The sequence below is a fragment of the Pleurodeles waltl genome, chromosome 10 (genome assembly GCF_031143425.1).
Source record: "Pleurodeles waltl isolate 20211129_DDA chromosome 10, aPleWal1.hap1.20221129, whole genome shotgun sequence".
NCBI classification, from domain to species: Eukaryota; Metazoa; Chordata; class Amphibia; order Caudata; family Salamandridae; genus Pleurodeles; species Pleurodeles waltl.
The window spans coordinates 1,010,324,236-1,010,346,669 of NC_090449.1; the positions used below are offsets into that span (position 1 = coordinate 1,010,324,236).

Here is a 22,434-nt window from a genome sequence, read left to right on the forward strand (position 1 = left end):
CAAAGGTAGGCGAACACTAGGTAGGTGAACCCTAGTCATGTTGTGCCTGTGACCCTGGCCAGACTGGCACGTGCGCATGTGAGGCTGAGAGACAAAGCCCTTGATTGGTTGCTGCTTTGACACTGTGAGCGGGGTTTTGCTTGCCTCATGTTATCTTGCTGATTTCTCCCCTCCAGGCGAGCCAGATACTTTTCTTAGATCCCAGATACCCTTCCCCTTTCTAGTTTAGTGCGGGAGGCACCCTCCTGACTTTCTAGAATTTCCAGCAGAACAATTTCCACTTTCATTTTTAGTGATCAGTGGCATTCCGGGGTAAAAAAAAAAGCGAGAATGTCAGGAGAGGAGACGTCCCCTGCTTCTAGTGCCTCAGATAGGACAGCAGCATGTCAGGAAGCCCATGGCCACACTTTTTGATCTTGACTGCATGGACATCATGTGGAGGTCGCTGCTGCCCAAGGCTTCCTATTTGCAACTTTTGTAACTGCCTTTGTGACCTTGACTTGGGCATTGCAGGACAGTACCTGCCAAAGAGGGTAAAACGGGGCATATAGTTTACTTGTTATGGCTCCCACCTCTTCACCACCCCCCCAATAGCTTTTCAATGGACTCTGATTTGCTGTCCATCAACCTGGGAGGAGGCAAAGGGTTGGATCATTTTGCTGAGAGAGGAAAACTAAAGGATAGACCTGTTCAGGCCTGCCTGTGCACACCTCCAAGTAGGAGCATGGCTCCCTATGGATTTGCAGGCGCGTGCTGGCAGGTTTAGCAGGGAGGCAGGCAGGAGCGCCAACCTGTGCTGTGCAGTGATGAGGGCAAATGGCTGCAAGTGCGCATAGCTCCTCTTCTGCTTAAGGATGGTGATGTTCTGTGTGCCAGTAAGATCCCTAGCAATGTTAATCAATGCGCTGCATGGACTGCGGAAAGACTAAAGGGGGGGGGGGGCTGCAAGTGTGCTACAGACTGAAAGGTAGGAGAGATTGAATTTCAGAGGATGAGCACCTGCTCTGCCTGAATTTTTAACATATCAGTCTCTATGCTTGATTTCAGCAGATGGTTTTATTTTTCTCAGTTTAGTTTACTTGTGTCAGGATGTCTGCAGCAGCTCTGTCTGATGCGAGTTACAACTACACTGAATGTGTTTTGTTTCCTGCAGGAGCAATCAGTGTTGAATGGGATTAGATATAAAAATTCTGGAATTTCCAGCCGTGACCATCCTAATGGGCTGAGGGGCCACACCCCTCAGCCTGTCAGGCTACACAATGGTCAGCCTGACAGACACTCTTTATTTTCAGGTCAGGGAGTCAGGAGCTAGACATGCAATAAATATGCAGGCTCCCTGCTGCCTGAGTTGAACTTTGCCGGGCTGAATAAGTCACAACTCCTGTGGGCGTGATATCTTCAGTCTGGCAAAGCACCTCAAGCCCCCTCGTGATGATGGGGAGCATCACTGATTGCCTCGGACCTCAGCCAATTAGTTCTAAGCCCTGAAGTACCCATGGCCAAGGGTCAATCACTGGCACCTCATCACAGAGTGGGGATGGGTCAGCAGTCTCACGAACCCCATCCCACTCTGTGACGATTCAGAGACCGCAATATTCTTTCACTGGCTGACCTAAGGTCAGCAAATGAGGAAAAGCAGCAGTTCCAACCCTCCTGGTATCTCCGAGGCGTCTAATTTTTGGTGCGTGTGTGCGTGAATATAATTTGGAGAGAGTGTTGTGGGTTGCTATGTGTATGTGCGTGTGCTTGCATGTGTGAATGCATGAGTGTTTGTGTACGTTTGTGCCCCAACTGCACCCCTGCCTGCTAAAATTACAGGCTGCCACTGGGAAATTCGTGGTTAAAGGTTTTAGTGCAAGCACGTCCAGATGTTTTTGATGTCTTTTTGGCAGGGTGTGTACCTCATGAAAAATAGCATTTTGTTCCACAAGTGTGAAAATCAGTAAAATGCAATGGCTTTTATGAATATATTATTTTCTGTCAAATTGAGCTGCTCCCAGTACCACTAACTCCACATCTATTGCTTTGATGATATGTGTATCTTCATGGTGCATAGATGTGGTGTATAGTAAATGTATACTTCCCCTCTGCGCGCGTACTTTTCGTTTTTTGGGCTTTAATATTTTGGGGCTCATTTACAAGCCCCTTGCACCAACTGAGCTTCACTTTGGTGACGCTCTGGTGGTGCTGTGCACTGCGCTCTACTTACAAGGCAGTGTCAAGCCACTTTTTGTGGCTTAACGCCACCTTGTAGATACGGCTGTGGGCGTGCCGCAGCAACACACGTTGCATTTTGATGCTGCCCCAGACATACAAGATTTCATAAACCTGAGGTAGTGCCAAAATCTAATGCCAATAGCGCATTGAGGAGAAATGCTTTCAATTCTCTTCGTTTTTTGCTCTTTTTATGTGTCCTGCGTTCTGCAGCACACATAGAAAGAGCAGATCACCATTGAATATTGTGTTTGACAGGAAGGTGTGCCTTCCTGCACAATAACAATCTACCCTGCAGCTCAGCCATCCTTGCACCATGGCGCAATGATGGCTGCGTTGGCGCTTGGCAGTGAATTTAGCACCAGCACAGGGGGAAATATAGGGGTGCGCCTTATTCTTGTTAATGTGGTTGCTCCCTGCATTTCTAAAGTGACGCAGCGCAGCGCTGCCAATATTGGCACAGCGCCATGCTCGCCACTTTATTGTAAATGAGGCCCTTCGTCCATGATATCTGTGTATCTCAATATTCCTAATCTTGATGTTCAAACTCCAAAAGTGGCAGTATGTTGCTGTACTTTACGTTTCAACAGAATAGATTTCAAAACCACAAAAGTCACAGGTATACTTGTTGACACACAGTAAGCACCATCATCAATCCATGAATCCATGGATTACTGCGAGCTAATCCCGAGGGAGCAGGGTGTTTTCCTGTAACACCTGACCAAACTTCAGTAGCCCCTGGAAATCATCGACTTACAAAAAGTTTGTGAACGCAAAAGACTGAATTTTCTCACCCAGTTGTTGGAAATAAATATGGCTGCAGCTCCTGGTCTAAAAGTGCAAGGCCATCTGTATGCCATCATCCCTGGTAGTTCTATATGTAGGCTGGTTCAATACTTAAAAAATTGTCACAGGACAGGGGTCGTGATAAGAACCTTACTTAACCTGTGGAGAGGGAATAGGAAGTGCAAACCTATATCAAGTAGTATAGATGGTATTATCACCCACTTCAATTCGGATTGGAACAGTAGGCAAAACAAAGGCAAATATTTCTAGAACTTAAATGTTGCTAATAGCTATGGACTGCTTTGTTTGTCTGTGAGATTGCTTTACTCCAAGGCAGCGCAATAACATCAATAGATCAATCAATCAATCAATCAAGGATTTTTAGAGCGCACTACTCACCCGGTAGGGTCTCAAGGCGCTGGGGTGGAGAGCTACTGGTCGAAAAGCCAAGTATTGAGGTGTTTCCTGAATGATAGAAGGTCTTGGGTCAGGCGGAGTTGGAGCGGTAAGGAGTTCCTAAGGAGTTCCAGGTTTTGGCGGCTAGGTGAGAGAATGAGCTTCCTCCAGCGGCGGAGCGACGGATGCGAAGGACGTAGGCGAGGGCGAGGTTGGCGGAGCGAAGGTTGCGGGTGGTGGTGTGAAAGGTGAGTCTGTCGTTGAGGTAGGCGGGACCTGTGTTGTGGAGGGCTTTGTGTGCGTGGATGAGGGTTTTGAAGGTGATCCTCTTTGATACTGGTAGCCAGTGTAGGTCCCTGAGGTGGGGTGAGATGTGGTCGCAGCGTGGGACGTCTAGAATGATGCGGGCGGAAGCGTTCTGAATTCTTTTCAGCTTTGTTTGGAGTTTGTTTGTTATTCCTGCATATAGGGCGTTTCCGTAGTCCAATCGGCTACTGACCAAGGTGTGGGTGACGGTTTTCCTGGTTTCGATGGGAATCCACTTGAAGATTTTGCTGAGCAGGCGGAGGGTGTTGTAGCAGGAAGAGGAGATGGCATTGACCTGCTGAGTCATGCTGAGTGTGGAATCCAGGATGAAGCCCAGGTTGCGTGCGTGGGTGGTGGGTGAGGGTGCGGATCCTAGGGAGGTGGGCCACCAGGAGTCGTTTCAAGCTCAGGGGTTGGTGCCAAAGATGAGTATTTCTGTCTTGTCTGTGTTTAACTTCAGGTGGCTTGATTCCATCCAGCTGGCGATGGCGTGGAGTCCGTTGTGGAGGTTGTCCTTTGCAGTATTAGGGTCTTTCGTGAGGGAGATGATGAGCTGAGTGTCACCTGCGTAGGAGGCTATGTTGATGTGGTATGTTCATGCGATGTTGGCGAGGGGGGCCATGTAAACGTTGAAAAGTGTGGGGCTGAGCGAGGATCCTTGAGGGATGCCACAGGTGATTCCGGAGGCTTCTGACAGGAACAGCGGGAGGCGGACTCTCTGGGTTCTGCCCGTGAGAAATGACGAGATCCAGTCCAGTGCTTTGTTGCGGATTCCAGCGTTGTGGAGGCGTGCGCGGAGAGTGTGATGACATACCGTGTCGAAAGCTGTGGAGAGGTCCAGGAGGATGAGTGCTGCTGTTTCTCCTTCGTCGAGCATGGTCCTGATGTAATCTGTGGCAGCAATGAGTGCGGTCTCGGTGCTGTGGTTTTTGCGGAAACCGGATTGGGAGGTGTTGAGTGCCTTGCTATCTTCCAAGAACCGGGATCGTTGATTGTTCACGATTTTTTCGATGACCTTGGCTGGGAAGGGAAGGAGGGAGATCGGTCGGTAGTTCTTGGGGTCATCAGGGTCTGCCTTTGGTTTCTTTAGCAGGAAGGTGGCTGATTCGAGGGAGCTGTTGATGGTGTTGCAGAGATGGGGAGCGATGATGGTATTAGCTTTGTTGAAGATATGGTGTGGGCAGGGGTCCGATGGTGATCCGGAGTGGATGGAGGCCATGGCGCTGGCGGTGTCTTCTATGTTCACAGGGGTCCAGGTGTGGAGGAAGTGGGTGCTGCTTGGAGCGTAGGGTTCGTAGGTGTTTGTAGCTAGCTGGTGGGTCTGGGGGTTGAAGCTGTTGTGGATTTCTTCTATCTTTCGACGGAAGTGGGTTGCGAGTGAGTTGCAGAGCTCCTGTGATGGCGGGGGTTCGTTGGAGCAGGCCCGGGGGGTGGAGAGCTCTTTAATGATGCCGAGCGTTGGTGTCAATGCGGTTTTTGAAGTGGGTCCTTTTGGTGGTGTGGATCAGTTGGTGATGGTTGCGTAGGGTATCCTTTAAGGCTATGTGATTGGAGATGGTAGGGTCACGATGACAAGTTTTTTCCATTCTGCGGCATAGTCGTTTGGATTCCTGTAGATCCAGGGTGAACCAGCTGGCCTTGATTCTGTGGGGGGTGTTTGGGTGTTTTTTGAGCGGTGCAAGGGTGTTGGCGCAGTCTTCTATCCAGTGGTGTAGGTTGGTGGCGGCTGTATTGGGGTCCGGGGTACCGGGGGGGCCCGGGCGAGGGTGGAGATCAGTTGATCCGTAGATATTTTGCTCCAGTTGCGTCGGGGAGGTTGTGTGCGGTGGTGGTGGGTGACTGGTTTCTGGTAGGAGAAGTGGATGCATTGGTGGTCTGTCCAGTAGAGTTCGGTGGTGTGGCTGAAGGAGACGTGGTTACTGGCTGAGAAGATGGGATTAAGTGTGTGGCCTGTGGAGTGTGTCGGTGAAGTAACGAGTTGCTTGAGGCCGAGGTTGTCGAGGTTGTCGATTAGGTTGGTGGTGTTGGTGGTGTTGGTATCGTTGTTATTCTCCAGGTGGAAGTTCAGGTCGCCGAGGAGGATGTAGTCCGTTGAGGCGAGGGCTTGGGAGCTCATGGTGTCGCAGAACTGTGGTCTAGGGCCAGGGGGTCTGTAGACCAGTGTTCCTCTGAGTGTGCTGTTGGCGTTGATGTGGATTGTGAAGTGGAGGTGCTCGGCGGACTTGATAATGTGGTGAGTCGACCTCTAATGCTCAGGGCCCATTTAGTGGGCCAGTGAGACAAGAGATTTCCCAAGTCCTTGGATTAGTTTACTAGGTCTGTATGAAATTGTTGTGCAAAATTAAAAGTAGGTGGAATTAGTATTTTTTCAAAGCTCTAATTTCATGCAAAATCAGAGCCCAGAATTTGATCTCTTTCAAATTTGAGGAAAGGGCAGATTGGGCATTAGGCTCCTCAGAAAGAATTTGGCATACGTGTACGTCATCATCAAAGTGACGGATCTCACATCCGCCATATTCTAAGTGCACTATATCCCAGTTACAGTCCTTGTGCGCTTGCAATAAAGCGAAGGGGATATCCATTGTGTTTGTGATGAGTACCCGTCTGCCAAACTAAATCAGGCCTTTGGCAGATGGGATACTTTGTCAGTAACGGGACGGTTATCCCGTCCACCGTAGTGAATTTATTGAATGGCAGTAATAAGGCAGACCGGGTAGCCATTATATTTGTGTTGGAGTATCCCATCCGCCAAACTCTAAATTAGACCAGAAGTCTCTTGAATCATGAATGGTGATCTGAGAAGCTTGATCTCAAATATCTTCTGCTGCTCCTGTGAAGGTGTTTTCCAGACACTGATGCAAAAAACAAATTATTAGAAGTAAAGGGGAAGTGCTATCTCACCTTCTCCCTCTACAAAGGAGACAGTTGGTCATTAAAGTGCTCTAGGAGGGACAGAGAATTTGGCATTGTTTCATGAATCATAAAAAACTTAGAGACTGATTTAGAGTTTAGCAGAGAAGTTACTCCATCACCTTTATAAAGGAGTATCCCATCCGCCAAAATCTAAACCATGGCCTTAATGCCAAATCCTCTGTCTCCCCTCTTCTCCACATCATTTTAATTAGTGGCGAGAATTGAAAAGGCTGTAATATCCTGATCAGCAGCTATGATGCCTCCCCCACCCCCAACAGGGCTGTGTCTGTAATTGCCACTGCATAGTAAAGGGCAGCAGGCAATTGTATAGCCAGAGGACAGCGAATGCCTGAGAAACGAGACCTGTAGATCCATTTTGCCTTCATTTTCTCACTTTTTGGGGGGCAAATGGGAATCAAATCCAGTAGAACATATGCAATTTCCCAGGATACACATTTGCTTTTCTGCAAAAAAAATAATCCCATCACTAGTCTGTGCTCCATGCACAATTTTCGAATTAATAATTTAGACCATGGTTTGTTTAGGAGCAAGAAGCCTGTCTAAGATGTTTGCAGTGTTATGCTGCCATGAGTGACCCCTCTACCTCTTTCCCTTGCCAGCGGTTCTGCTTACCGTGTGCTGTATGAGGAGGAAGAAGAAAACATCCAACCCTGAGAATAACCTCAGCTACTGGAACAACGCAATAACCATGGACTACTTCAACCGGCATGCAGTGGACTTACCCAGGGACATCCAGTCCCTCGACAACTCAGAGGTGAGAGCTCCATTATTACTAGTCTCATTAGCAGTAGTTGGAGTGACAGCAGTAGTGCTGCTAGCAATAATAGTACTAGTATCTGGTACTAGTGATACTACAAGCAGTAGTAGTCGTGTTAGCATAAGCAGTATTAATAGCAGATGTGGGAGTGTTCATAGCGTAAGTAATAACTTTAGTATCAGCAGTAGTAGTGGTAGTAGCCATGGTACTAGTGATACTACCTGCAGCAATAGTCATGTTAGTATAAGGAGTACTAATAGCAGACATGGGAGTGCTCGTAGCATAAGTAATAACTCTATTATCAGCAGTAGTAGTAGCCATGGTACTAGTAATACTACCAGCAGCAGTAGTAGCAGCAGCAATAGTCATGTTAGTATAAGCAGTACTAACAGCAGGCATGGGAGTGCTCATAGCGTAAGTAATAACTCTAGTATCAGTAGTAGTAGTAGTAGTAGTAGCTGTGATACTAGTAATTCTACCAGCAGCAGTAGTAGCAGCAGCAATAGTCATGTTAGTATAAGTAGTACTAACAGCAGACAAGGGGGTGCTCGTAGCATAAGTAACAACTCTAGTATCAGCAGCAGTAGTAGTAGCAGCCATGGTAAGAGTAATACTACCAGCAGCAGTAGTAGCAGCATCTGTAGTCAGGTTAGTAGAAGCAGTACTGGTAGCAGTGCCGCAGCTGTGGTACTAGTACTACTCAGTGGCGTAGCGTAGGGGGTGCAGGGGGGGCCGGCCTCACCGGGCGCAACATCTTGGAAGAGACTCGAGTGCTAAAATCCACGGGTTAGGGGGCGCAAATTACTTGCCTTGCCCCGGGTTAGGGGGCGCAAATTACTTGCCTTGCCCCGGGTGCTGACAACCCACGCTACGCCACTGGTACTACTAACAGCAGCAGTAGTATTACCAACATTAGTAGTCAGCTTGGTATAAGCAGTATTAGTAACAGACACGGGAGAGCTTATAGCTTTAGTAATAACTATAGTATTAGTAGTAGTAGTAGCTCTGGTACTAGAGGTACTACCAGCATTAGTAGTAGTAACATTAGTAGTCATGTTAATATTAGCAGTACTAGTAGCAGACATGGGAGTGCTCGTAACTTAAGTGATCACTCTAGTATTAGCAGAAGTAGTAGTAGTAACCATAACTGCTTGGGGTATTACTGTTTATTAATGCCTGCCCCCCCCACCCTATGTAAGTATTGCCTGGGTTAGTGAAGTACAGACCGCCTGACCTTTGGCCTTTGATCATCATCATCTTAATAAATCGTTCATTTGAATGTCCACATATCTGTAGAATGTGACATCTTACAAACTTTCGATAACAAAGTAAAAAATGATTTTAAAAAATACAATTTATTTAAAAACAGCAAAAACAGTCCTTCCTACTCAATATTGTTTGCTAACAATACGCAGACGTTATTACAATACTGTATTTTAACACATAAAACTATTTAATAAATTATTGTTTATATCCAAACACAATTACGAAGTACATTTGGATCACAGTCAGCATCTCTATTGTTGTTCCATGTTCTACGCCAAAGTGGCATTGTTGTTAAACTCTGTTCTAACTTCGGGAATTTTTCATTATTTCATAGTAAACGAGATAGTCAAATAGAAAGAGGTTGCACACCATAATGTCCACATCATCTTTTCTTACTCTGTGAATGCTCATGGACTACAACAATACGAATCTACACAAGCAGCTTGATGCTCATTAATGTCTGAGGACAATACTGATGGTACTGTTTCTCTGGGGTCATTCTATCTATCTATCCATCTATCTATCTATCTATCTATCTATCTATCTATCTATCTATCTATCTATCTATCTATATGCTTGCTACCGACTTGGGCCATTGATGTTGATGGCTATCTGGGGCCATTAATTTATGTATTGTCTGGGGCCATTGCCAGCGGGTACATGTGATGAATTATAGGCTCATGAACAAACCCAAGACTCAAGGACAAATATCAAATGTCGGTTTGTGGTCGCCCGCGTGCAAGAAGAAAGATTTGATGGGACCACTAGCTCCCTCCCTCTTGTGCATAAGCATTGTAGGTCTTTCTCTGCAGCATTGGGCCGATCCCAATGGACTTCACTAGCCCTATGAGTGGGAAACCAGCCTGAAAAAGTGCATTTATAAATTACTTGTGCCTCCCAGCCTGAGAATTTTGATGGGTCCAGGGCCATTTAGAAAGGTGACCACAATCTAAAAAAAGCATTTGTAATGCAATGGGGCTCACATTTGCTCAAGTTAGAGCTATTGGCATTGTAAATTACTAACTGGACTTTTCTTGCCACATACATTGAAAATGAAAAGTAAAACAGCTCACAGAAGTGAACCGATTCAAAGCGCCACGGCCGCCATGAGCATGTGCCCGAAGGAGAGACACAAAAGGAAAAAGAAGTTCGCTCGCAGTCAAACATATTGGCAGATGTACAGTTATCCATGTAACAGGATCAGTGTCCAAGGCAGTAACAAAGCCGCCCCCCAGTAGGGACAAACATAAAGCATTTACCAATGATAACAAAGGATTATTTAAAGGAAAGCCCACGAACGGGTGAAAGTGATGGGCGTGGTTAAAAGCCCCCAAAGCCTGCTATACATGGAGCCTTTACAGTACTTAATTTGTGATTTCCAGAGGATACCACAGGCACTTATTTCAGAGGACCTGGACACTTTGCCACTTGTCTGACTGTCCAGTCTCCGATCTGCAACTGCTTTAACATCCAGCAGGAGGAGACTACAATCAGTCCCCCTTTCGTGTCCACTAAGGTCATGAGAAAAGAATTAAAATGACACTGATATAGCTATTTTCAAATTGGGCCTGGCAAAAATGTTCCCACGCTAGTGTAATCTTGCATAATTTGGTGTAATGCTAATTATACAGAACCTTTGAAAGTACGCTATTATGCCACATTGCATAATTATGCATGTTCGCAACAAAAATTGAGCACAAGTGCATGGGAACGCCATTAAGGACCAAAAAGAAAGCGGCTTCTTTTTGTAGTGCTGGGGTATTTTTTCCGCTGTATTTTTAAAATTTTAAACCAAATGCGACCTTGTGTCCAAAATAGATGCAAAGATCCATTTCACTTTAAAATATCGTACCAAGATGCCAGTTTTATATTTTGAATAATTAGGCATGATTTCATTTAATTTTTACACAATTTTGCTTTGTTACGCAAAACTAAAAATATGAATTTCGCACACACATGCTCTTAGCCATTCAAGGTTTTGGCAGCCCTTTTATTTACTGAAAATGGAAATGAAAAAAAGACTACAGGCTGTGAGCATGCTGCTTCTCTGCCAGGGTCACTGTGGAGCAGACATGTAGGAGCCATTTGAGGCAGACACCAACAGTAGAGAATCTGCACCTGCAAGGAGGAAGGCACGACCTTCCTCACTGGCATACACGTAGGCCCATACTTATACTTTTTTATCGCCGCATTTGCGTCATTTTTTGACGCAAAAGCGGCGCAAACTTACAAAATACAATTGTATTTTGAAAGTTTGAGCCGCTTTTGCGTCAAAAAGTGGCGCAAATGCGGTGCTAAAAAAGTATAAATATGGGCTCTAATCTTTTTACAGCCTCCCAAGGCGTTTAGAGACCAGTAATTATTTCTCTATAAAGTAGGCTTAGGGCCTTTACCAGATTTTAAGGTGTATGGTAGGGGTAAACGTCTCCAAGAAGTCATTGAACAAGTGCTCAGTGATTTCTATAGTACCGGCATGGTTTCATAGTCTCACTATCAAAAAGACTCTTCACTCCATATTGGTACAGTGAAATCTTAGGGCGGGATTTACAAGGCCCTTGGGCCTCCTTGCGTCACATTAGTGTAATTTGTTTTACACTAATGTGGCTCAAGAAGGCAAAAATCGCTGCACCATATTTACAAAGTGGAGCAATGCATGCATTGTGCCACTTTGCTACCCCTTGCGCCATATTAGGCATGCCCCTGGCATAATGTATGCAAGAGGGCGTTCCAGCGTTAGGAGGCCCGCAAAAATGGGGCAATGAAATCTACAAAAAATCACTGCGCCATTTTTGGTGTCATTTTTACAGGTGTTAAAAGGACGCACTCATGGAAATCAATGGGCCTTCTTGGACTTAGCTACACTAGCGTCAATATTTTTGATGCTAGTGCAGCAGAGCGCCACAATAGCGTATAAAATGTTGATGCTGTTGGCCTAACGCGTGCCATGGTGAACCGTATTGTAAATACTGCGCACCAATGGTTTCGGTAGGTGGTGGGGATGAACGAAATCTGGCGCATCAGTACTGATGTATCAGATTCTTGTAAATATGGGCCTTAGTTTCATCCTAAGTCTCTTATTCGTTGATTGAAGATGCCTTGAAAATAGATAGAGGGATATTAGTGCATAGGCTTGTAGGACAGGCTTCATGTTTCACACTTTACCCTTACTGTCCAATGGAACACAAGAGACAGTCTACGGCTTTCATATCAATGAAAGTACAATTTTTAGCTCCTCTGATCTAAATCTATTCAGGGGCAGTAAGTATTCACAGAATATATACTAGCAGCATCCTCAAGCAAATGTAATCCACATCGAATCGTCTGTATGTTGGGCTGGGAAGATAGATACTCTTTCTAGGGCAACTCTCTGTGAAGATAGCAGCAGAACTCAGTAAAGGCCAGAAGTAGCAACATTGTATCATATCAAACAATAAAAAAATCTGCCCTTAAATGAAAGGCTTAGAAGCCACGAACAAACTGTACATTGACAAAAACAGGACTACTGCAGCCTCTAATAGGAGGCACCACAACCTCACCACAGGTGATGTGGTAGATGTCACCTAAACGGTCCATCACAGGAATGCACCTAATCTGTGCACTTTTAAGCACATAATACGCTCCAACACTTTGAGAAGACTTGATAACAGCAACTAGAACTTTACATAACCACAAAATAACGAAATACATGCAGATATACAAATGGGCACAAGCGAAAACAGTGTATGAATGATTAACGGACCTTCAAACAGTTTTGTCTCTTTTCCTGTTTTTCTTTTCCTCTCTCATTGACTGGGTCTTATCCATCATTCATTCTTTCTTTGACCCCTTTTCCTCTTTTTTTCAATCTTCCACCATTTCTTTTTCTGTTTTCTGTCACTTGCACTATAACTCTGTCTCCAAGCCCCAACCATTTTCAGTGTCACGAAAGTTCCTTAGAGGCCACTGCAAGTTTGGTGGCCTTTTGCTGTTTTTCAACAGCTGTGCACAAACCTTTTTTGATTTTCAAACAAACTTCCAAAGCAGGACTTTGTTTTTTAAAAACTAAAGACTAATGATCCTCACACCCTGGCAGTTTTTCCCATGGTCTCAGGGTCTGGTGGTCATTTTTGTGGGGGGTTTTCTGTTCAGTGCCTTCATGTTTTTCCTGGTGGTGAAGGCCAGAAAAAACACATCAGACAATCAGCTCTAAATACAACGGGCTGTTTGATGTCCTCTCCCCAAAGGACCCTGCTACTTTGAACTGCCAGAATAAGCCCTCTGATGGCGAGTCGCTGCTACATGATAGTCAGGCCGACTCTGAATAGGGTGGGCCAACTGTCAGTTTGTCAGGAAGGGTACTCTACTACACTCTAAATTTGGCTCTTTGCCTTTTTTGTCTTTTTGTCATGTCATGTCTAGATACATGCTATATATATGTATATATATATAGAGAGAGAGAGAGAGAGAGAGAGAGAGAGAGGGAGAGAGAGAGAGAGAGAGAGAGAGGGAAAGAGAGAGAGAGAGAAATATATAAACGACTATAACTTTCTATATGAGACACTCTGAGCCTGATTTAAATATTGGCAGATGATTTACTCCATCATAACAGTGATGGATATCTCGTCCGCCAACATCTAAATAACATTAGATTTAGATTTCCACGGAAGGGATATCCGTCATTGTTGTGACGGAGTAACTCCTCTGCCAATATCTACATCAAACTCTTAGGGGGTCATTCCGACCCCGGCGGGCGGCGGGCTGAGACCGCCAAAAGACCGTACCGCGGTCAAATGACCGCGGCGGTCATTTTGACTTTCCCGCTGGGCAGGCGGGCGACCGCCAAAAGGCCGCCCGCCCGCCCAGCGGGAAAGCCCCAGCAACGATGAAGCCGGCTCCGAATGGAGCCGGCGGAGTTGCTGGTGTGCGACGGGTGCAGTGGCACCCGTCGCGATTTTCAGTGTCTGCTTTGCAGACACTGAAAATCTTAATGGGGCCCTGTTAGGGGGCCCCTGCAGTGCCCATGCCAGTGGCATGGGCACTTCAGGGGCCCCCAGGGGCCCCACGACACCCATTCCCGCCAGCCTCTTCCTGGCGGTGTAAACTGCCACGAACAGGCTGGCGGGAAGGGGGTCGGAATCCCCATGGCGGCGCTGCTTGCAGCGCCGCTGTGGAGGATTCCCTGGGGCAGGGGAAAACCGGCGGGAAACCGCCTGTTTCCCTTTTCTGACCGCAGCTTTACCGCCGCGGTCAGAATTGCCCCTGAAGCACCACCAGCCTGTTGGCGGTGCTTCCTCCGTCCCCGGCCCTGGCGGTCCATGACCGCCAGGGTCGGAATGACCCCCTTAGTCTTTTTCTCTGAATCTACCATTCTTTTGATCACTTTTTCTACACGTCTCTCTCTTTCCCACCATTCTATGCGTTGGGCCTCTCCCGACCCGGTAATTTGAAAGGGGTCTAGAAACGCGTTACGGCTATATACCAGCCTTTCTCATTCTGAAGAACGCCATCTTGATGCTGCAGTTATACTCACAGTAAACATAGACAATATACTTTGCAATGTCTGTAAGTAGTAATTAATTTCACTTATACTTTGTGTTCATACTGCACAATTATAACATGTGAAAACATTGTGCTTGATAAAACATAACAAAAACCTTTAGGCAGCTTATTTGAAACTCGACTCATAAAAGCACCCAATGTGTAAAATGGAAAACAATGTACTGCTGCTGCCTAAAAGCTCAACTAGTTCCATTAATAAATCACACCTCGTAAAGTGCTTTATACCTTTTCAATAATGTTACTAATACCAGCAGAGATATTTAAACTGGTATTACATGCATATTCGCTGCCATAATGGAAAAGATAGCAATTGAGTCTTTCACTTTAAAATGAATGTGCACACTATGGCCCATATTTATACTTGTTTAGTGCCGCATTTGCGTCATATTTTGACGCACAAGTGGCGCAAACTTACAAAATACACTTGTATTTTGTAACTTTGCGCCACTTTTGCGTAAAAAAGCGGCACAAATTCGGCTCTAAAAAAGTATAAATACGGGCCTATGACTATTTCAAACAGCTGTGCTGCTTGCAGCTAGGAGACTTAGGGGGTAATTCTGACCCTGCACGACCACGGAAGCACCGCCAACAGGCTGGTGGTGCTTCCTGGCCAATTCTGACCGCGGCGGTAAAGCCGCGGTCAGAAAAGGGAAACCGGTGGTTTCCCGCCGGTTTTCCCCTGGCCAAAGGAATCCTCCATGGCGGCGCTGCAAACAGCGCCGCCATGGGGATTCCGACCCCCTTCCCGACAGCCTGTTCCTGGCGGTTTACACCGCCAGGAAGAGGCTGGCGGGAACGGGTGTTGTGGGGCCCCCTAACAGGGCCCCAGCAAGATTTTCAGTGTCTGCTTGGCAGACACTGAAAATCGCGACGGGTGCCACTGCACCCGTCGCACCTCAGCAAATCCGCCGGCTCCATTCGGAGCCGGCTTCATCTTTGCTGGGGCTTTCCCGCTGGGCCGGCGGGCGATCTTTTGCAGATCGCCCGCCGGCCCAGCGGGAAAGTCGGAATGCCCCCCGCGGTCATCTGACCGCGGGGCGGTGTTTGAGCGGTTTCCGCCCGGCGGGCGGTGCCCGCCACCCGCCGGGGTCGGAATGACCCCCTTAGACCCATATTTAAGAAAAAGTGATGCATCAGCTATGATGCGCCACTTTTCTTGCCACTCCCTACCGGCACCTAAGGACACCATGGTTGCGTTGTATTTATAATATGGGGCACCCTGGCAGTCGCTAGCACAAAAGCATCAACATTTTTGATGCTATTGTGGCGTTTTGCTACACTAGCTTCAAAAATGTTGACGCTATTGCAGCAAAGTGCAAGGAGGCCCCTAGGTTACTATGGGAGCATCATTTTAACTCCTGCTCTGAGCAAATCTTTTAAATTTCACTGCGCCATTTTTGCAGGCCTCCTAGCACTGGAATGCCCCATTGAATACATTATGCCTGGTGCAGGCATGATGTGGTGGAAGGGGTTACAAAGTGGTGCAATGCATGCATTGCGCCACTTTGTAAATATGGCACGGCAGAAAAGGCACTTTAGCGCTGCCTTAGCTTAAAAAAATGACTCTATGGCGGCACTAAGGTGGCACTAGGGGCTCTTAGATATGCCCTAGAATTCATCATCCAAAACATGTGAGTTCATCCGGCATTTCAAATTCCTTTCACTAACTGTTTCAGCCATCGTATTGACAAACTTATCTGTAATGTCACCTTGTGCCTGGGGTCCAACTTTTTTCATGTTTCATAAATACATTAATGTCACAAAAGCTGCACAGCAGTTGCAAGTTGCCAAGTGGAGAGAAGCCTTCCTATGAAAACAATTCAGACCTTCAGTCCTCACCGCAGCCATGATTTGCCGGTGCCCAGTACCAGATCTCCATTTTGACATACTGAGTGTGGCCTCAGGCTTGACATGGAAAAACAAAGGCCCATATTTATACTTTTTTAGCACTGCATTTATGCTGCTTTTTGATGCAAAAACGGCGCAAACTTACAAAGTTCAACTGTATTTTGCAAGGTTGTGCGTCCAAGGTTGACGCAAATGTGGTGCTAAAAAAGTATAAATATGGGCCAAAGTCCCTGTGTCTTTCAATTACTATAACTTTCTATGTAAGTCACTGTCTTATCTGTCTCTCTCATTCATTTTCTCTTTTTCTAGAACTCTCTCTCGCTCAGTAATTCTCTTTCTCTATCCATATACCTCTCTCTGTATATCTCCCTCTCTCTCTCTCCCTGTTGTCTGTTTTGCTCTCTTCCTTCTCCTCTTTTCACCCAGTATTCACTTGTTTTCGATTTAACGTTCTCTGTTTTTCCTAGGACCATCTATCTGAGCCCCGCTCCCCAGCTAATGGTGACTACAGATCCAGCGGGATGGTCCTCGTCAACCCGTTCTGCCAAGAAACCCTATTCGGCAGAGACCACGTGTCTGACATATAACGCCAGCTTCCGCTTCCCCTTCCGCTCCCGCCCATGTGTTGCAGTTCAGTGTCTTTAAATTATACAAAATACTCAACAGTATGCGCATACTCTCTCTGTGTAATCCTGGGCCTGTCAGACACCTTCTCGGCTTTCTTTTCCTAACAATTGTTGACATGTTTTTTATAAGTGTAGTCAGACTTTACAGGACACGATGTGGCTTTATAAGAAATAAAGGTATTTCTAAGCAAAACGACAATCTGAATTATTTTCCGCGCATTTCTCCTTCCACAGTAATTGTGCTGTCTTTGAGCTTTCTTTGATAGAATCTGGTTGCTCGCAGAATGAAACTCACTGTTTACAGCATACTTTTTAACTAGAGATGAGTGAAATTTAAATTTTGCATTCAGACTTCATAAAGCTTTGCTTAAATAGGAATTTTTTAATATTATCTTTTTAAGACCATTTGTGCACTAAACCTTAGGTATACAGAGATCGTTTTATGCAAACTCTATATCTCCAAAACAAATCTCAGAGTTTAAAGTGCACATATTTTTGCAACACTTGCAAAGTTTTGAATAAGAGTTCATAAAGTATGCAGAAGAAAAACTTTGCAACTTCACTCACACCTATCAATAATCATAGGCATGTATTCCCCTTCTTTACAAAGGATGGTGTAACTACATGCAAACTATATTTATAAATCCAGGCTAGATATGTAGTTTGTGGATCTTAGTGATACCTGATTAATGTAGTCCACATAAATGATGCATGATAAGTTTTCCTGGAGTGGTGGAAGTCTAGAATCCTGCACACAATTCAATCAATCAATCATGGTTTTTATAAAGCGCGACCACTCACCTGTAAGGGTCTCAAGGAGCTGGTGGGGGGTAGATCTGTGGTTTAGTCGAAGAGCCAGGTCTTGATGTCCTTCATGAATTGCGTCAATAATGGTGATAGCCTGAGGTGCAGAGGCAGGGAGTTCCAGGTCTTTGCAGCAAGGTAGGAGAAGGATCTTCCTCCAGCTGTGGTCTGGCGGATCCGTGGGATGGTGACCAGTTCAATTAATCAGTCATCTTGTTTATGGTGGCACCGGACAACCTTGCAGTCTGCCTCGTCGACTGCAGCTCAAGCAGATTGCTTCAAATTCAAGAAAACAATAAGCAGCTGTGCCAGAACTGTAGGTCTATGAAATCAGATCTGCTTCCTGAACTGAATCATTAGGGTTTGCGGTTGAGAAACCAGCAGCTAAACAGCTAGTGGGTGAATGTATCTTTGTCTGACATGCAGACTCAGTAAACAATGATCAAACATTGTCAATGCACTTATTCGTAAGACCAATCATACCTAAGAGAAATACAACAAGCAATAAAGGATGTAGGTGAAACCCCGTCTAATTGTGACAAACCGTTCCCAAGTTATAACTCTTTAAAGATTATTTATAAATGTTTCACAAAGTTAACGTTTAAATGCAGTACTGTGGTTCTCCGAAAAGAAGATGTAACATCCAACTGACACTGATGAAGACTTGCATTGTGTATAAAAGGAGCCACAGTTTACAATTGGAAGATCGATACAGCTATTCCCACCATTTGGTCTAATGGGTCAATGTTAGTCCATAATAGTATGAGTAGATATCAGTTCCCACCAGTAGACCTAATTGGCCAATATTAGTCTCTTTTAGGTCAAATGCCCTAGATAGTTTGAGATAGACATTGGCCCCCACCATTGGAACTAATGGGCTAATATTAGGCCATGACCAGGCCATACGTTCTAGACTGTTCATGGAGAACCTCACATCATCCTTAGTAGACGCCGGGTCACTTGGCACATGGAGCAAAAACACCTTCAGCTTAGCTTAGGAGATGCATGCAAGGGAAGGTCCCTGAAATCAAGTGCCTTCACTGACACTCTGGACCAAGTCACCTTTTTTCATACCAGGAAAAGAGGGCTCAAGCGTGGAATGGCACATTAGCAACTCTGACTGATGCAGGCTTCTTCAATGCCTAGAAGATGCTTCAATTTTCAAGAATGACCTATCCATACTCTTGCAAGATGGAGTTCTAGTTTGGTTCTCAGACTCCGCTGAGGAGCTAACCCACCTATGTGAGCTGTCCTAATGTCTCCCAAAGGGTGTTTTGCGTGATGTTTGTAAAAAAGGGGACCTGAGACCTAGTCCTCTACCTGCAGGCTGATGGCCACATATGACATGATCCCTGCCACTCTAACCACAGGGTCCTATGCCAGCCGTCAGTAAAAGGTGTACATGATACCTGGTTTCCATCGCCCACCTCAAGGTTTCCTGTAAGATGAATGGTCGGAGGTGGATATCATCGCTGACCAGCGAGACTGACCGCAGGAATCACTGATGACACAAACCAGCCCCATGGTGTAGGGGCAAAATATCAGCAGCAATGGTGATTGCGGTCCACACAACTCTAGGTAGGCCAGAGCCAAGAGTTGCCCACTGAAATATCAAAAATAAAGACTTTAAAAAATAAAGAATATCAAAGTAAACCATTTTCAGGTACTGGCCTTCTTGGGTGACCAATACCACAATGTTTCAGCGAGGCATCTTTTATGTTACAAAAAGTTATTGTAATAATGGGTACTAGATATACTTAGTAACTAATACTGACAATCAATGATAGCTAAATAATAATTGCAGTCATTAAGGAAGGCATACTTAGTAAACCATGTGAACAATCAATATGAACAGATGTGGCAAGAAGTCATTTACATTGCAGTTATGTCACTTCTTTTCAATGTAGTTCTACTGTGTTCAAAAGATGCTACTGCAAAAAAATACAGAAAGGTACTCAGTGCAATAAGGAATCACTCAGTGGATGTGACATGAATAAGGTTTCCCAAAAGTGTATAAATGAAAGTCACATGGTGTCACCCTGTTCAAAGTTTGTAGCACATGAGGGTAATAATGTCTATTATTATATATGCGCTCTAAAATGTGATTTGTTACTTTTGAGTCAAGATATCTGGGAGCATTGATGGCATTTCTACCCTTTCATGAATGGTGGGTCATCATCTGGACTGGAACATTTCAAGCCTGATCAAGAAGTTTGGACAAGTGGCTAAGAAAATTGATGATGGGTTGTCTGTTCGGAAGGCATCCTGTGTAGTGAGTTGCAAGTGCGAAGCTGAAAACAGCATTAGGTGCAACAGGTGGTTGGAAAAACAGTCTTAATCCAGAGTAAGATAAGTGCCAAGAAGGACACAAGGTGTAAGTTGCTACCTCCCACTGCAGACACTCACACTGCATCGTTAGAGATGCTGCCTCTCTGCCTTGAGGCGGATCTTTACTTTACCAATTCCATGTCGGATGTGATCCCTGTGGTGATCCACCTTACAAAATGCACATTTTTTGAAGTTATAAAAGGCATGGTTTACAGCAACTTACAGATGCTGCTTCACTGAATTGTCTCTTTTTTAGATTAATTGGTACTCATGTTAAGTCATTTATTTTTAGATTCATCTGGTACAATCAAGTCATCTATATGTAAGTGCCAACTACAGTGTGTTGTTGACGGACTCTAGTTTTGTCTCACCTATTGCATTCGATTTTCACTGCAAATTATTTTTTAGATTTTTACCCAGTTTGAGTCTTAATTATCGCCCATAGTGAGTAGCCAATTTGGGCACTTACCTTTTTTAACACCTATTTTGCTTGTTTACACTTAACGCATCCATGTGTCATGTGTCATTTTTGACAGTCTGTGGTTCGCTGCTTCTCTCAAATGTTGACAGTCCTGACCCATTAAATTACCAGGGTCCAACACAGTAAAGGGAACCTATCTAGACTCACCCATCTACTGAGTAAACATCTTGTATATTCAGTTGCACTATCACTCAATTCCTGTGCTCCCATTGCAGATTTATTTGAACTCCCTGTATGTGGACCACATCGTGAGCACCTATGAGCATCATCTAATTTTAATCAGAAAAACACTTCTTATCGGTATATGTGTTTTCTGATCCTGATGGTAGACTACCTGCAGGGTCCGTACTACTCTGTGGACACCATTGTATAATTATAAATGTATATCCCCCTAATAACAAATCACCCGGTGGTGTAACACAAAATGATGTGATGAAGAACCCCAAGTCTCCCATATCTCACATATATTCTTTGGCCTTTGGCTGAATGGGGCCCCCCTTAGAAGGTCTGGGGCCCCCTAGAGAGTTGGGGGTCCCCTGGCACCACAGGGGCTGCAGGGGCTTGTGTTATGCCACTGGGACCACCACTGGGGATTAGTTTATGTTAGTTATTGATGGCTTGCTTGAGAGAACAGGCCTGAATCTGGCAAGTCATTCTAGACCGGTGAGGCCCATCTCTTGGATATTAGATGTACATCAACTCTCAGACAAATGGCAGCTTTAGGAGGCTCCAAGATGGTCTTCTTATTTTATTTATCAGTCTATGACAGTCACATGAAGCTAGACTATTGTTTGATTAGTTCTGAGATTACACACTGGGGCCCATATTTATACTTTTTTAGCACTGCATTTGCATCATTTTTTTATGCAAAGGCGGCGCAAACTTGCAAAATGCAATTGTATTTTGTAAGTTTGCGCCGTTTTTGCGCCAAAAAGCGGCACAAATGCAGTGCTAAAAAAGTATAAATATGGGCCTGGGTGTCAAACATTGAATATTTACCACATACATTTTCAGATCATTCCCCATTGGTAATGGGCCTAGAATTAACTCTGGCACTATCAGTGCTTAATTTGAGTAGTGGTTTCCGGTGCTCGGCACCAGCAGTTAACTGACAACTCCGGGATTTGTATAGTCTACCATATGGTGGCACCATCTGTCTAATTTAGAGATGTGCACAACAACAGTTGTTTATTAATTCAAGAGACATTAAAAATGACTATTGGCTGCTGCCCGGCCATTCTTATAGCTTTTGCGGCCTGGAATAGGCAGAATTGTCTGGTGGTTGGAAGTTGTGTTGACACCGTCACTTGCGAGAGCTATGGGTGGTGCGAGCTGCTGCGGTTACATGATGAGGGCCCTGACTCTTATGTTTTTTATAAATTAAGCACTGGACACCACCACTTTGTGTGGACTGGAGGTTTTCCTCCAAGGCTTCCATGGCCAAGTACTTAGTAAGGATCTTCGGATTCAGATAACAGATTTTTTTTAGCATAATCTAGGCTCTGTATTCTATGGTTCAGGAGGCATTTAAGCTTAACATATGGGGGATGGCAATGGCTAAGCACTATGGGGTCCCAAAAGATAATAGGCGACAAATACATAAACGCGCGCACACAAACACACACAAACACACACACACACACACTAGTAGGCAAGATAAACAAGCTGCTCGTAGAACATAAACACTGGGCTGAGCAAGGGGTGAAATTCCTCTGCAAATGTGTCCTGGCACACCAATATGCTGAAGGGTAGCATCTCGGATAGACCTTGGCAGAGTTACTTAGGACAGCACATTATCGCTCACCAGCAATCATTGTTTTACACACTCAAGGGAGGGTGAGGGTCTCATCCAGGAAAGAGATACTAGATGTAGTTGCATCTTATTATGTTGAAATGAATACCTCAAAGGTCCCTCCCAAACTCAATGAAACATGAGCCTATCTGAATGAAGTCGCTCTGGACTGGGTAGGTGATGACTGTAGAGGGCCTTTCGAGGCCCCTCTCGGTGTCAGTGAAATTATTAAAGCAATCAGAAGCTTTCTAGGAGGGAAGACTCCTGGAACCAGTGGGCTCACTACTGAGTTCTATCAAAAGACATCCTGGATTCCCATCAGTCAACTGTCTATAATGAAGCACTTGAAATAGGCCTA

At 45.2% G+C, this 22,434-nt stretch overlaps 1 protein-coding gene across 2 annotated transcripts in view; it reads left to right on the plus strand.

The window, feature by feature from the left end:
• Window positions 1–16,864, plus strand: part of TMEM108 (transmembrane protein 108) — a 622,290-nt gene extending 605,426 nt beyond the window's left edge. For both annotated transcript variants that reach the window (XM_069211902.1, XM_069211903.1), the window contains 2 exons: window positions 7,236–7,390; window positions 16,513–16,864. In XM_069211902.1, the coding sequence (XP_069068003.1) occupies window positions 7,236–7,390; window positions 16,513–16,632 (275 nt within the window). In that variant the 3' untranslated portion in view covers window positions 16,633–16,864. The remainder of the gene's footprint in view (window positions 1–7,235; window positions 7,391–16,512) is intronic.
• Window positions 16,865–22,434: the final 5,570 nt, after the last annotated feature.